The sequence below is a fragment of the Larus michahellis genome, chromosome 6, assembly GCF_964199755.1.
Source record: "Larus michahellis chromosome 6, bLarMic1.1, whole genome shotgun sequence".
Lineage (NCBI taxonomy): Eukaryota > Metazoa > Chordata > Aves > Charadriiformes > Laridae > Larus > Larus michahellis.
In genome coordinates, this window is record NC_133901.1 from 46,224,201 (window position 1) to 46,240,762 (window position 16,562).

Consider the following 16,562-nt stretch of genomic DNA (forward strand, 5'->3'; position numbering starts at 1 on the left):
TTTTTATTAGTCTTCACTGCCCTATACGGACATTACTACTGTTTGGTCACTAAGTGCAAGTCAGCTGGCAATTAATACAGAAGACCAAAGTTTGGAGCAAGAGAGAAGACAGTAAGAACCCAACAAATGCTCATGACAACATACCAAACTGCATCTAGCAGCTGCCTACTGTCAGGTATTTTTGTTGACAAAATAAACTTTACTACAAGCTATGCCAAAAATGAGAAGCCCCCTAGAGCTTGCGTGGGTCAGATCCACCTTAGTGGATCTGAACCAAGGTGTAATTCCTGCTGGGATTGATGGAAACTGTACCCATTATCAACCAAGATTCAGTTTGATCCACATGTAAAGGTCCACCACTTAATGCAAGGAAACGTTAAGTCAGAACTCGATCAAAGCAAAGGAAACTGTATAATGACAATATTTTGTACTTAGATAACAGCATTTGCCAAAGACTTTGAATTCATTTAAAAGTAAAAAATCAGTCAGCTTAAGTAGTATCTGTTACTACAGACATTACGTCAGGTTCAAAAACTACAACACAAAGAAGTAGCTCCCTGCAAGCTAGAAAGCATGAAATTTCTCTCCTATGCGGAAGAGCCAGCCCAAAGACTACCGCCTCTCCTTAAGTCCCCCATAAATACTTTAAGTAGGGCTTAAATTAGAAGTTGTACAGATTAAGGAGGTGGATAGGTCTCGTACTGGTCCTTCAGTACAGGAGTGAAATTTATCCACATGAATCAGTAAAAAAGCCTAAAAATAAAATAAAATACAGTAAAAAAATATTTTTCAATGAACCTCACATTCAAGTTTGAGCTAACTATTATTACACTGCAGTGACTTTAAAAAAAAAAAGATAAAGTTGAGGGGTTTTTTTTGAGAATCCAGTGCTTTTGCACTTTTTGCTAACCGCCCTACATTAGGAAGTAGGTATTTAGCTGAATTTTTGTTCCATATGCAACACTCAATCATTCTGTTAATGAAAAACTAAATTTAGAATGAAATCAGCATGATACAGTCCCTACTCTGAAAGCATTTGTTGCATGTGTGCACATCCTTGTACGGCTTATATTGTGCTCTTGGTAAGTGCATTTGCCCAACAGTATCAACGCCCTCCTCGATCAGTCTACTTCAGCTCTCTCCCACAACTCAATTAACTTTTTAAAAATAAAAGGTTGTCCCTAAAAATAGGCCAGACCTGAATTCCCTCCAGTGTATATGCCCATAGTTTCTTAAATACGAATCCTTGGATTTAGATTCTTGCGATACATTATTGAATCAGAATTTATTTAGCAGCCGAGCCCTGTTTCAACTTTGTGACTCAGCAGCTGTATTTCTGTAGCGCCAGGTACATGGGGATTCTAGTCCCTGACTAGAGTTCTGGGTAATTCTGTTGCTAGTAAAAGCAACAGCAGAACAAGCTCTGTGTGAAATACTCAAGACAGTCCGATGACAGGGGAAGGGTTTTTTTGTCTAGTGATATTCAGCAGCTGACACATATCCTATATTCCCTCTGTTAAGCTACGTAAGGTTCTTGAATATGCTCTTGGTTGTTTTAATTTAATATCTAATTCTTCTACAAAACTTGAATTAGCTGGCTACATTAATTTCTTGTAGCAAATACAAAGCATACCTTTTTTTTTTTTTGGTTTGAATTCAGACAAAAACCTCGTGAATTAGAGATAAGATACAGTGAACTTTCATACTAAGCTTTTGACCCAAATGTAATCTAATGCAAATACAAAAGTTGCTTCATCAACAGTTTTGTCACTGGGATTGTACTTAATGGCTTTTCATCTTTTGTTTAAGTCAAACAGAAAACTCAATTCTTCTTCACACCACACTTCACTACTGTCTTATAGACTCATTATAAAACATCCATGAAAATAAACAGTTCCAGTTGGAAAAAGAAGTTGGAGAGCCACAAGATGTCTCATTCTAATGTACCACCCGAGAGATTCTAAGCAGTCATGGTTATGGCTAAATTACAGACGAGACAACAGCACACACTGAAGCGGCGATACAGATATTCCAAATCCCTAAGAGGCTGCTGCTGCTATTGTAGATAAGAAGTTATGCCACAGAAATCATGTTTCTAGAGGGGCATCTCATAGGTAAACAGCAGTAATTTAGAACTGACTCCGAGCGCATTCCTCAGTATAGCATTTCAAGGGAAATACTCAAGAGAAACCTACAGGGACTGTTTGAAACTGGGCAGGATGTTCTACTATTTGGTAGAATACTGGCAACCCAGTATTGCAGAAATGCTGGTATTTAGGTTTAGCAGAAGAAAGTATTTATTTTTTGACATGTGACAGAGTTTCAGCGGAAAACTGCCATGAAAGAAAAGAGTTGTGCCTATCTTATCTAGTAACACAGCACACAGCCCCTGTGAGATACAACAGTGCTTTCATCCTTACTTTTATGGACTCCGGGGGAACAGAGGCTAAAAGGTCGGATGAGAATCAGGCATCTAAAACCCACAAAACTACACCTAAGAGAGCATATACACTGCACCACACTTTGTCTGCAGACTGGCCACTAATTTCAGCTTGGCTTCTGCAAAGCTTCCAGGTGTAAAAATAAGTTATTTTAGAACAGGTTTTCTGGGGGTTTTTTGTGTGTGTGTTTGTTTTTGGTTTTTTTTTTTAAGTGTGTTTGCAATCAATCATTTCATAAGTAACTGAAAAAAGAGGCAATCCAGGTACTCTGAAAAGTCAGTGATATTATATTGGTTATACCAGAAAAAAGGATCTTATTTTCAATGAGTATAATAAAACGCACAGGTGTGTATGGTTTTCCCATAAATGCAACAAAAATAAAGAAAAAAAACCCAACCCAAACGCGGTTTCCAGACTAATTCACACATGCAAATGCACTGGTACAAAGGTGTCCCTAAGCTCCACCCTAACACAAAAATTCAAGTTCCTTATGCTACTCTAGAACCTAGGTACAAGGAATTTAGCCTCATCCACACTCTCATAATCCTTTACTGAAGCGCCCTACACTAAAACCAGTTTATACTATTTGTGGTTTCTTTAAGGTGGTGCTGAGGGAAAGAAAGCCTTGAAAAAAACTCCCAGAAACATAAAGCATGAAATGAATGTTCAATCCAATCTACACTTCATCTTTTGCCTTGACCTAGGCTCTGCAGACAAGAAATACAGATGCTGTTCCTCCACGTAATTTGGTAAGCAAAGGCTTCGCATCTTCAGCTTCTTCTGGTGTCCTTTAATGCTCATATTTTCTCTAAATTAACATAAGTGCTTTGTAATCTTCACCTGATACAAGGTGGTACAGGTCATTCTCCCACCTATGACTACACCCACTATACAATTGCTTTGTATACAATACCTTTCCAACACAACTTACAAAACAGAACATCAGTGAAATGTTTACAACCTAAAGAAAAGCCATTTGTATTTAAATAAACAGTAGAAAAATGTCTGGTGAGAGACATGTTGTAGAAGTTTATCTCTAGGGCACAACTTGAAGTTTGAAACTAAGCCCACTTGATCTGAGCATGGATTTGAGGATGGAAGCATCACTGCACTATGCAGCAGGATATAGCAATGACAAAACCTGAGTTTATTTAGTACTTGCTGTAATTACAGATCCCCTGTTGTCTGTAATGGTCGATGGTAATAAGCATTTCAATTAACAGATCTGTCACATGGTACACCTGTACAGACTGCCACTCCTATGGACAGGGCTGAGACTCACCTATGAGAGAGGGTGGGTTTCATGGAGCTCATAGAGTTCATGGGGGGTTGCATGGGTAGCTTCCCTGGAGGATCGTTCTGCCGGCTTTTCTGGTGGCGAAGCAGCAAGAGCCGTCCCAGCTCCTCACACCACGATGAAAGCAGCGCTGCACAAACAGAACACAATGACAGTAAGTGCAAAACTGAAGAACCGGCACAGCTGAGCGCAGATGCAAGCTACTGTCACAGGAGTCACAATCCGAACAGACAAACCCTAGGAGTGAAAAGCTTGTCCACGAACCACCACTCACATTATTATCCTATCAAGTTGAGTCTGTAATTGCCCTACACTATCATTACAATGTTTTTACACAAGTTACAAACATTCTGTAAGAGCTCAGGACACACGAGAGAACTTGTCTGAGCTGAGCAGCACAGAGATGAAGAAGGGATACGGTGCAAGGACATGGGATAGCTGTTGTGAGTGGAAAAAAATAATAATGCAGAATTCATTTCACATGAACAGAAATGTAACAAAACCACACAGAAGACATCATTCACAGAGGGGAGCAAAGAACAAGAAGATCTCTTTTCTGTTTGGCTATTTTTGTGAAAAAGCCTAATTGGAGAGGCATGAAGAAAAACCCATGTGCAGGAATTTGTTTCCAAAACTGCTGTCAGCTACCAGTCTTGAATAGATAAACAGGACAATATGGCCACACTGATGTATGGATACAAAGTTAGGCACTTAAATCTATATTTGACACAGCACAACCCCTAAATGTGTATTTCCATTATATGCCTAATCTTCTGGTCAATGAGGGTAATTCTGTGCTTACAGGAAAACCACGCTTATGAACTATGAAGATGCAGAGATTTCCTAGAGGGATAAAAAGCTTGCAACTCCTGGTGAAGACATGAAAGGGGTCATTATATTGGAAAACATGGCCTCTCCCACACTCTCCCACACTCAGAAAAGACCAGCCCCTGTTACATCAACCACCTACTCTGCAGTAAGCAGAACTCCAGAAAGTGACTGCGGGTGAAATGTGGCTCCTGTGAGTGCACCCAGCCATGAAACCCCACCGAAGCCTCCAACAGCTCGTTTAATTCCAACATCAGAAGTGGCTCAGGTAAAAACTCACCAAGGTGTGACATGGTGAAGAGTTTCACTGGAACGAAGTGCAGACTAATTGCAAAATTCTGCAGTTGAAGCAACGTTCTCAAGTGGAAGCACTTGGGGTTTTTCCTTCTTTAAAGTATGCTTTACAAACCCCTCAGAACAAGAAAATGCTTTGTATTTAATTTTTAACTAAGTGCTTTCCTGAGGTGTTACGAACCGAACACAAATCAACAGATCGCACAAGTAGGTGAGAACCAGAAGACTACTCAAAACCCAAGCTGCCACAGTGGTTTAGAGTAGGAGAGCTCTACAGGTAATTTTAGGCTTACTGGTTTAAAAGAGACAAGTGCAGAATTCTCTAAAATTGAGGCTTTTATTTGCATTTCTTATTTTTCTAATGGATCTTTTCACCAAATAACATAATCATAAGCAGTTGCAAACTATCATTTCAGGCTACATCACCTTCTTTTTCCAGTAGATACTCACAGGTGCTGTTAACACATACTTAGTAGAACAAATTCCAAAGAGACCAATTGTAAAGTCGCATTTGTAAAGGGAAAAAAAAGGAACTGCTTTGCCAAGAACACTCATAAATATGATTTTTTCAGTACGAGAAACAACTGGACTTTCTCAACTTTAACAGCCACACAAGAAAAATACTTAAAACCCAGGCCATTCCTATGAATTAATCACAAATTTGGACAAAGGAGAGGTAGTAATTTCATTGCATTTATCAAGCAGAAGGTCAAGAGCAGTGTTTAGGGAGGCATTTTAGAGCTCTGCTGTGACAAAAAGGAGACACCGCTTCTTTATGTAACTAAATATGGTCACTCAGAAATTGTCAGCCTCACGTGTAGCCTACAGAAAGCATCCCCTGGAGCTCTGTGAAATATTCCAGCAACGAGTGTCAGTCTAAGCTGCTTCTCTATTAGCCAAGGAAACTGTCAACAAGCATTTGATCAAATTATACTCACCTTTTATCCCTGGTATATCATTACTAATGTGCCAAAGGCCCCCCCTCCCCCTTTTCCAGCTGCCTGGAGATACAAATCCCTGCCTTGCAGGGTTTCTTCCCGCGTACCACGGCCGCTTGAGCTCCGAGAAACACGAACAAAGTGTTCTGCCTAACGCTAAACACAGCCGTCGCAGAGTAATAGTGGATGCTGAGCACTTCCACAGCCGAGTGTAATTACTACGGTGTCAAATGGAAATCGTCCATCTTAAACGAGGCTTTGGTGGGAGGAGGGAGCTGCTCTTTCTGCACACCTATATGCACTTGACAAATAAGATAAAAAGCAACAACCCAATGGGTCTGAGGGCATGAATCTGCAAACAAAAGCCAAACCTGCTTGAAAAAAAAAAGCAGAGTAACTCCCAGAAAAGTAATATGCCAATGAGATAGCATTGCTTTGGTGAGGTGAAGATAAGAAAAGATCTTAATGAGTTATTATTATTACCAATATCCAATACACATTTATAAAGGTGAAACGTAAACCACCGAAGAACAAAGAGGTCCTCAAGATAAGCTGGACGGTTTCATTCTACAAATTATCTGTAGGGGACTCATGTTTTTGGAAACTAAGAGACTACAGGTATGAAACATAACAAATTTACTCATCCCTATCACAGCATTCATTACGGAGAGGTTTAACCTTTCCTCCCTGGGACATTCTGACTCATGTACCACGTATAATAATCGCTGTCTTCCCTGCGTCGGTGTTTGTGCATGGAATGAAAACAGAGCTGTCTGTAGCTGCCTTAGGAGTTACCAGTCCCCCTCTATCCTGCTCGACAGCAGCAAGAACCCTCTGAAGGAGTCTGTTCTCCTCTGCTGGAAATGCTAGGGCAGCCTCCCCTCTCCCTGCCCCATCCACCTCCACTGCTCTGCCCTCCGCTCGGTGAGATGAATATATACCCCACACGCACATCTGATACAGCTGGCTGCTGTAGAACATCACTTCCTGGGCTATTCAAGCAAGATGAAGCAACCTCAAAATGAATTTACAGATTACACTATTCATCTTTAGTGTACTTAGTTACTGCTTTTTATGCTGACAGTATTAGGCGCATCTCAACTCATTTACACTCAAAGCACGAGAAATTCAGTATCATACTATAATGAACAGATAAAGCAGCAAGCACAAAGGACAGCTACAGATGGTGCCAACAGTCACTCTCTCCCTCTCATAGCACAGCCAAGCAGCTGCTTTTTCTCCCCCTCCGCCCCTCCTCCTTGTACAACAGGAGCACAGATTTTGCAGATGGACCATCCACACCGTCTCTCGCAGCCTCTTGCTGCGGCAGTTTAATGATCAGATTTAAATCGTGTTCCTGTGCTGCATTGCTACAATGTCCCTTGCATATAACGATGTGGCTTTCCTGCTGAAGTTGAAGTCAACTGTTGCAATGGGGGAAAAGGAAAAATCCTTAAACACGCACCCCCCTCCCATGCAGCCCAGGTGTAAAATACAATCTGGTTAATACACCAGAATCGACATTTTCAACCCCTGCTCAGTCACAGAGGGCTCTGCCAGCTCATGCCAAAAGATGCGTAATGGCAATCAAATGACATGCTGACAGTTTAAGTGCATTCACACATTTATTTGGCTTAAAGGGACACGCTCTGGGATGACTGGCACGATATTTGACCTACTTTTCTCCGTTTGCAAAACCCGTATCATCCTTCATGGGATTGCATTTTACTTTAAGCGTTGATGTATTTTCATAGGAATAAATCAATACTGACTTGCTAACGACGACTGTGTTAAGAAACCAACACAGAAATGAGCAGCCTTAGTTTTCACATTTGTGAAATAGAGAAAACCAGAAAGATTTAAAAATAAGAGAAATTTCAATTATGAGTAGCCCAAGGGGTTTCCCTAAGGAAGTGAGAGAAAAAAAACCCATTCAGAGATTTTAACTTGCTGCCACCCAGCCCCATTTTTGTTTCTCCTTTTTCTGAAGAGGACCAGAAGTTGCAAGACTGTGTCTCAGCACAGAGTGTGACCGACCTCTCCTTAAAATACTCATAAATACTCCTACACACCCAGAGCTGGCCATGCTTTATGTCCTTCTGGATGCCTCCAATAGTTCTAAACGCTTTCATTGAAAAAAATCACAAGACATCGCAATGTATCCACACTGGGATCCTGGGGATAAAGAGAGGGAAAAGCTGGAAGGCAAAGATCTATTTTTTCCCCTTCAGCCCCAGTCACATTTCAAGCATTTCTCTGCAACCACAGAGCTAAGCCTTGCTTGAAAGAGAAAGGAAGCAATTGTTATTTAATCCCCCGCCTCTATGAGCCAGGTCTTTAAGAACGTGCCAAATATCACAAGATTTGTGACACAATTATTAGGACCGGCCACATCCCCCAGTACTGCTCCTTTCCTGCGAGGGCCCTTTTGTGCTGAAAACCTGCCAGGCAGTATGGAAACAAAGGCCTCCGCTGCCCGCTCCATAGCACCTTCTCGTCCCTCTCAGCCATGTGGATCCATCAACTGGCAGTAGCACCACAACCCCTGTGGAAGTGCCGGGCCCTTCTGTTAGGAAAACCAAGGAGCTCAAGCTGGGGGAAGCCATGGATCACGCCCAGGCTGCCCGCGCTGCTTCTTACTTCTCAACGACAAATGATGTCGGCGTACTTCCAACAGTTCTGTGATGGATGTTGATGACACAGCTCAAAGCATGGTTTATAGCCATAGCATCGAATATTGGTACAGCCCATTACAACCCCTTTTGGGCCAGGCAACAGAAAAGGGAAGGAAACCAGGCTAAGCGATCTATGTTACCCCATAGATTCCCTAACGCATTTCATTAGCTGCATCCACACCAGCACCGATAGCTGCAGTCCTGTAACCGAGTGATTTAACTCGGCACGATGCGAAGTGCTGTAGTAAGCATCTCCGAGTGAATGAGCCAGTGGGCTCCCTAGAAAGCAAAATACAGAGAAGCATGGTGCTAATCTATTTACCTATTATGATACCCTAGTATTAGTTACAGCTTATCACCTCAGTAAATCACTGCCTCTTGTTAGGGAACATGCTTAAAGGTGCAGCAAACCGTTATTTACAGGCAGACACTATATTTACAGCCACAAAGACAGGTGAGGAGGGGATAGGACAACAGCTCAGTAATTTCAATGCCTTTAGCTTCCCGGGAGACTGCTGGAGGAGCACAATAGGATTACCGCTTCCTTGCTGCAGTTAAGCTGCAGTAGATAGTTCAATAGGCAGACTGGCAGACCCGTATTTCTTACTCACTGCAATGAAAATATTAGGAAAAAAGGAGGAGTTTGATTCGGAGAACTATCTGTTCAGCATCGTCCTGCTAGTTTGGTTTTGTGTCTCAGAAGGAAATGCATTTGGCTGAAAAGATATTTACAGCATAAGTAAGAAAATTCAGAATTTTTTCTCAGATCATATCCATTAATTTTATATTGCTTTCAGAAGCCAATTCATATTTTTTTACACGGAGAATTCCAGATAAGTTGAATACCGAGCTACTGTGGGCTTTCTATCCTCTTCTGTATAGACTGCAATCTAAATACAGTTTTTATAAATCATCCAGTCAGATAATTTGGTGGGGTGGGAAGGGAAGCAGCAAAGAGGAGAGGAGTGGAAATAACTATTGTCTTGGTTATTTAAGAATCTTATTCTTTTTACACAGAAAAATGGAGACTACATACTGTTTGGAAAAATATATTAAAAATGTTAACTACCTAACACTCAATGTGCTGTAGCATTAGAAAAATAACTTCAATTGCATTAAAAGGATGGTGCCTTTGTCCACAATTTTGGGAAGCAGTAAATCAGATGTTTTCCTCATGTTTTAAAAGCCATTTTGCTCTTCAAGCGCTGGAAAATGGAAATAGAGGGGGAAACTGGTCATCCAAACTATTTCAAGGATTGATTTTCCCGCAGCTCTCCTCCTCACACACTCCAGCAGAGCCTGGCAATGGTGGGCTAACCCATCGGATGGTCAGTCAGCGCAGGAAAGCAAGGCCACAAAGGAAATAGGATGTAACTATCCATTAGGAGAGATTCAGAGTATGCGTTTGCCCCTCCTCTTCAGTTCTTTCAAGATACAGCTACGTGTCCTAACCCTGCGACAGACGAGCTCTACCCCTGTCATTACACAAGCTTCTGCTCTGTATCCGCCTCAATGCCGAGAGCACAAAAGGAGTATATATAATGCCAATTACAAAGCAGAAGTAGTCATTTCTCAGCAGTCTGGCTGTTCAACATGGACTCGCAGTGGTTCCCAGGGAGTCCATCCCTCCTCCCAGCCCTACAGCTCTGGCTGCCAGCAGATGCCCACTCCGCACGCTGGGGCCCATGGCACGCAGTCAGTGCTTGCTCCCACCTCATCCCGGGAGGCTTTCACCCCAGCTGGCTGCTTTTTTGGAGCAGCTGGGGACTGCGCTCACTGTTCTCCATCAGGCAAAATCAGCGAAGTTAGCTTAAACAGTTCAAGTAAACAAGTTGGATTAAACTGACTGATTTTATCTGAAGTTAAAAGTACCAACACAAACCTGCTCCACTAGTAGAGAAATGAGGAGAGTAAGTTGTACCTTTGGTACCGCCTCCAAATGCAGACAGGTCTAGTAAGGCGCTATTCCCAGCGACCGCACAGTGAACTGCATGGAGCTCAATTCCCCAGCAGAGCGAAGGGGGCGGCTGGCTCAAACCCTGCGCTGGGGGCAGGAACTGCCCTGCTAATCCCAACAGGAACACAAAGTCAACAGCCACCCTTCAACATTGTGATACATGTTTCTACCACTAATACCCAAGTAATGACCTTTATCACCAATGCCTCCTTCATTACTATAGCTGCAGCTGTGTCCTGCTACATTACCCAGCTTTGCCCTGGTAGGACCTATAATGCAGTTATGTGTTATCATTAAAAAACCAAACACCACACAGGTTTGTAGCAAAATAGATAACATGGGGAATGCCTAATTAAACTGAACATAGTATCAAATTAATTAACAGAGGTTTTATTCAACAAAACCCTTACTGCAAACCTGAGAGTTATCTAGCATGTGCTTTCACAACTGATGCATGAGTGTGGCACCATGTACGAGTCTGGTCTTGAATATGGGTCCAGCTTGCCTTGGTATGTCTTCAGCTCTTCATAAATACCTCTCAAGACACATATATATATATAGGCTTCCCCAAAAGCTCTTGCCAATTGGAATACTACATGCTGGAGATTTGAATACTGCTATCCTTACCCCATGACTTCAGTGGAACCAGGATTCCCCAATTTCCTTCTACACTTGCCAAAACTTGGCAGAGCATCTTACCAGATTCACTACATTAACTTTGAAGTAATACATCACAAAGCATAGCAACAATGGCTCAATTTGGCAAGCACAAAACACTCTGCACAGATCCAGATAAAATACGTAAGCGTCTCATTTAGGCTTAGCTGTACCCACGTTGCTACATCTGAAAACATGCCCCATTATAAAGAGAAGACAAAGCTGGTGAAAGGCCACCAGCAAGTGAATCTTGGATACGGCTTTCCAAAGGAAATGCACTCCAATAGCTTGTTTTCTTACTCATCCAATTGTTGGTTTCACTGCTTAGATTTCAAACAACAGTGTCTTTCATTACTGCTGTATGCTTTTATTTTGTAATGCCAGTTCTAGTCATCAACAGATTTCACACGTAATACAGCCATCTGAAAAATGGAAGTGACTCACTTTAACCCATCTTTGGCTAGATTCAAACCAGTGACCTGTAGGCGAGAGGCTCTCTTTCACTTAATCCATCCTGAGCCCTCCAATTACTACTGTAAACAACTCCTGAGTTAACACTACCACTAACACCCAGAAGTGCTAGAAAAAAAATACAGAGGCATTTAATCAGAGCTTGAACACAGGGAATCCATGCACAAACAGTACGACATCAGAAGTCTGGAAAAGGGAAAAATCTAGTGGCTATCTTTAAAAAAGGAAAAGGAATAACCACAGAATTGGAGGTCCAGTTTCCTACTGGGGAAAAATAACCCAAACTATTCAAAAGGATGAAGAGGAATCTAAAAAACAAGTAACAACCAAAATGGATTTGTCAGGAACAAATCACGCCACACTTCTGTACTTTCTTTACACTAGCAGACAAAAGACCCTGAGCATAGATTAGGCTGATTTTAGTGAGGCTTCAGTGCTGCTTTACGTGACATTCTTACAAATAAACAAGGGAAATAAGGGCTAGCTGAACACAACACAAAATGGCTGTAAGCTTAAGCTTACCGAACTATTAAACCAATTGTCAGTAACAGAAACAAGCACTATCGGATGGGTTTTTGCAGGAGTTTGTTCTGAGTCTGAAATGGATATCCGCTATGGATATCTATGATGCAGATGGAGAAAGGGTTAGAACATGTTCTGGTTCAATTTACAGATGGCACAAGCTGGAAAGAAGCACCAGTTCACTGCAGAAATCTGGTCTTGAAATCATCTTGAAAATCTGGAGAAATGGTCTGAAACTATGTCCAACAGGGACAAGTATGAAGTATGACACTGCACACCTTCCCAACAACAGGGTGAGAACCATCTCTGAAGGCAGGAATTCTCGGAAGCGGAGCTGAAGGCAGTAGCTGCGCAGAAGCTGAGCCGAGCCGTGCCGCCGCAGGAAACTCAACCAGCCTCCTTGGCTGCGTGAGAGGAAGCCAAGTCTGAAAGATGCACAGTTCTCCTTTCTCTCTAACCCACCACAAGGTACAGCCACAGAAGGGGGAGAAAAGTCATCAGAATGAGCAGGAAAAAAATGTATCAATACAACCTGCAAGAAAAGACTGCATGGAGTAGGGGGGTTGGTGGTTTGGCATTTTTTGTTTGGTGTTTTTTTTTTTTTTTTTTTAGAAGAGGGAAGATTGACAGCAGTATTCCTATTTACTGAATAACAAAGCATTATCCATATCCACAGTAGAAACACCAAAAATAATATACAAAGAGAGAGAAGAGACACAGGTTAGGTATTAGGAGCACCCTAATGCTCCTGAATACCCTGAGGGGTAAATTGAGGAATCTCCATGAACGGAGATGCCAAGGAAAGGTCAGATAAACATCACACGAGAACTAGAATGGCATGAGGGATTTTTCAGCCAAGGGGGCATGGCACAGATGACTTTTTGAAGTCTTTTATAATCAAATGAATCTCTGATTGTGAACACAGGAATTTCAATCAAACAGCCTGCATCAGAAAAATATTCAGATCTGACTTGTATTTGTAACCATTCCAAAAAGACAAGAAATGTAAAAAATACTTAACATCTCAGTTAGAGAGTGGGGAGTTCCTGCAGAGACTGCTGATGCGGCCATCCAGCTACACGGCTTGCTGGCTAAGTCTTAAAGATGAAAGAAACCGAGAGCAGGTGATATGCTGAAGGTCACACCATTTGTGACAGAACGAGGCCCCAGAACAGAGAGGATCATACACCTTCCTCCCTTTGCAAGGAAAAACCACAACCACCACATCAAGGCGTTACTGCTCTGTGCCCACAGTCTCAGTGCCTGCCATGGAACATTTTCAAACAACAACTGTAAAACATCTGGAGAGGCTTTCAAGAAGGAAAAAAAAAATGACAAAAACCACACAACCAAAATTTATAGCAGAAACGTGTTTCCAAAGTTAACATTGCGCAGCCAGAACTTCTGAGAAGGACCAAAAGCTATTTTAGGAACTTTTGCTTCTTGGTTCTGCAGTCTGGCTCTTTGCTTTAATTTTACATTATTCTACATTTTATGTGAAAAGAATGTTTTATCAGGTGTCCTCAGAATTTTTTTATTTTTGTACAATTAGTGTAACACAACCTTTGCCAACTTTTCTAAGTGTTGAAGGAAAAATATGCTAGTTTTCAAAGTTAGGGGTTGCAGGACCATTTCTCACACTACACAGACTTTGTACTTGAACTGAATTAAGCTGAAAGCACTATGACCCTATCCTTGTATCTTTTTTTTCATTCTGAAAGAAAATTACAACTACATAAAAATAATCTGCGTGCAGAACATGAAAACGGTTAAGGACATCAGCAAAGAAACTCAGCTTACAGGAGTTTTTAACTTACTTATTTCTGTTCAAACAATACAGAGTAGAGACAGATTTGTGCATGCACTGCAAGTTCAAGGCAGCAATGTTTCTCATCTCACCTCCCAGTCAATGCGTTAGTTTTCTGACAAAGTCATTACTTCTCTTTTCCTCTCTGTGTCCCACCAACCCCACAAACCCTGTCATCTTCCCTTTACTACCAACCTGCTCTGCTCCTCTGGTGCCAACCACCTTTTCTTCAGAACTGCCTAATTAATTAACATTCAATTAACATACCAAAGTTAAATGCCAAATAATTGTTCCCAAGCTGCACTGGGAACTTGGTAACTAATTTGAGCAAGAGAAGGGCTTCTGTACCTGAAAGTTCGTTTCTTCTAGCTGTGTCCATTGGGCTAACAGACATTTCCCACCTCAAACACGGTCGTATGAAAGAACCACACTTTGTGAGCCATGGATGCTCTTGCTAAGGCTTTCTGACACCCTTTAAGACACAACGTGCACTGTTTATTTCATTTATTACCAATACAGCAAAACTAGCACATCATCTATGCTCTGTTACAATTAGGACCGCACAGAAAGCCCAAGCTGGCATAAAATGAGGAACATCTAAATAACTCTACCCTGACCTTCAGATTATTTTGATTGTATTTTCATGATACAAAGTGTTCGGCAGCAATACTGCCTTCAGGTAGCCCTGTCTTCTGCTGTCTGTGCCCATGCCCTGCTGTGGCTTCCATGCTCCCAGCTGTGCTGAAGCATCTCTTTTCATGACCACGCTCTGAACCTGACCAGGAATCTGATCTGTTGGGGTTTTTTTCTTATTTTTTTTTCCTTTTCCCTAGACATTTATTTGGTTTGGTTTTGTGTTTTTCCCCCCAGCTAGAAGAATTCCCTGCTGCAGCTCAGAGCCTGGCCCCAGCAGCAAGGCTACGGCACTCCGCAGAGGCGGAAATCAGCCAGCTGTTCCTCTGCACAGGCGGCATCCGAAGACATGGCTCCAGCGCACACAGACATGCCTCACTTCAATTAGCCAAGCTGCAAGCACACAGTGGTTTTGAACATGAGACTGTTTTATTTAAACACCTAAGTACGAACACTAGTTTTAGACGGATTAGAAAATGTTTCCTTGTCTTCGGGGGAATGTTTATGGTTTTCACATAGGTAGAAAATAGGTTATCTATAGAATAGGGGAGAGGTAAAAAAATGAACATGTCTAATTACTTTTTTACATGCATCTAGGGAAGAAGCTAGTAGAAATCACAGCCCACACTCATTTTTTAATACCTTTCTTTTCTCTATCTGAAAATAAAAAAAGAAATGGGGAAGAGGGAAAGGGTTATTTGTGACTATCTCATCCTATGGACATTTGCATAAGAGCAGCCTGCCTAAATTCTCATAGAGGGCATCTGGCCCCCTTTCCCTGCGCAGAAGTGCCATAATTTCAGGACTGGAGTGCTATAAGATAATGCCATCACTGCTCTTGCCATCTATAAATAACAACTGCATTTGGATCCAGCTGAGTCACGTGGAAAAGCTGGCCAGCAATATGTACATGTGTGTGAGCACACGTTTGGAAACCCAAATAATTCTAATAATCTCACATGAAATACGCTTTAGCTTTCCAAATTTAGCTCTGGTCTGTGTACTCTCTGCGGCTTGCGGAGGGCTGCTATTTTTTTTTTTTTTTCCCCAATACCGTTCTTCCCTCGGAAGCTGCTGACTAGGGCATTAGCGGGGTATTGTGCAAAACCATATCATGTGCTGCTGCGCAGACAGACTGCTGGGAGAGGCAGACAAGAATCAATTCCTCCAGCAGCTCTGCTAACCCTCCCTCCCCTCTCATTGACATCTTATCTCAGCCACTGAAAAGGCGAATGGGCCCGAGGAGGCCGCCGTGGGGAGGGGTGGGCGGGTGAGAAAGGCAGGCAGACAGCACAGCATGGATGCCACACGCCGGAATGGTTTTCCGATCTTGCGCCAAACTGCAGCATGAGTCTTCCCAGCCTCCCGCGAATAATTCAGGTGGAGGATGGGGATGACAGAGAAAATAATCCACAGTCCTAATGACACACAGAACCAGGTTTCAGCACCAATTTTCTACGGCAAATCTGTTAGAGCAGTGCAAAAGGATGATTTACAGCATAAATAAATAAATAAATCTTTTGGATGCTTAAATAATCCCACAGCACTAGTAACAAACACAAACAGGAAACCATTTCAGATGAGTTGTATGTGACTCCTCATAGCATTTTCTGGGAAAATGACTAGAATACAACCTGGCATGACCAATAGAGCCTACAAAAAAATGTTGTTTATCCAAGACTGTAATACCCATAAGACATTATCAGGGTAAGATTTTCATCTTCGGAAGCTAAAATTGAAGAGAGTGTACACCAAGGAGGAGTGGAGAAAGGAGAAGGGAGGGCAGCGAGGGACCCAGAGGATTTCCCAAGACTTCAAGCCCCGTTAATTCTGCAGAGCTTTTCACAGGGACAGCGTTTCTGTTTCACAGCCTGGAGGAAAGCAGCAGTTTATACCAGCACTGAGCAAACATCCTATACAAATAGCAACCACGTCTATTTTATGTTCCCACAACATCTGGATAAGAGGAATCAAAATGGACATCAGAACACCAAATATTACTGTAGAACACACAGTAAGATGCTATCCAAGCAGATGGTAAA

The 16,562-nt window shown here is 42.0% G+C and overlaps 1 protein-coding gene across 21 annotated transcripts in view; it reads right to left on the reverse strand.

Annotated features, from left to right (window-relative positions):
• ZMIZ1 (zinc finger MIZ-type containing 1) overlaps positions 1–16,562 on the reverse strand; it is a 352,972-nt gene that overhangs the window by 47,440 nt on the left and 288,970 nt on the right. For all 21 annotated transcript variants that reach the window (XM_074592795.1, XM_074592794.1, XM_074592792.1 and 18 more), the window contains one exon: positions 3,724–3,868. In XM_074592795.1, coding sequence (XP_074448896.1) covers positions 3,724–3,868 — 145 coding nt within the window. The remainder of the gene's footprint in view (positions 1–3,723; positions 3,869–16,562) is intronic.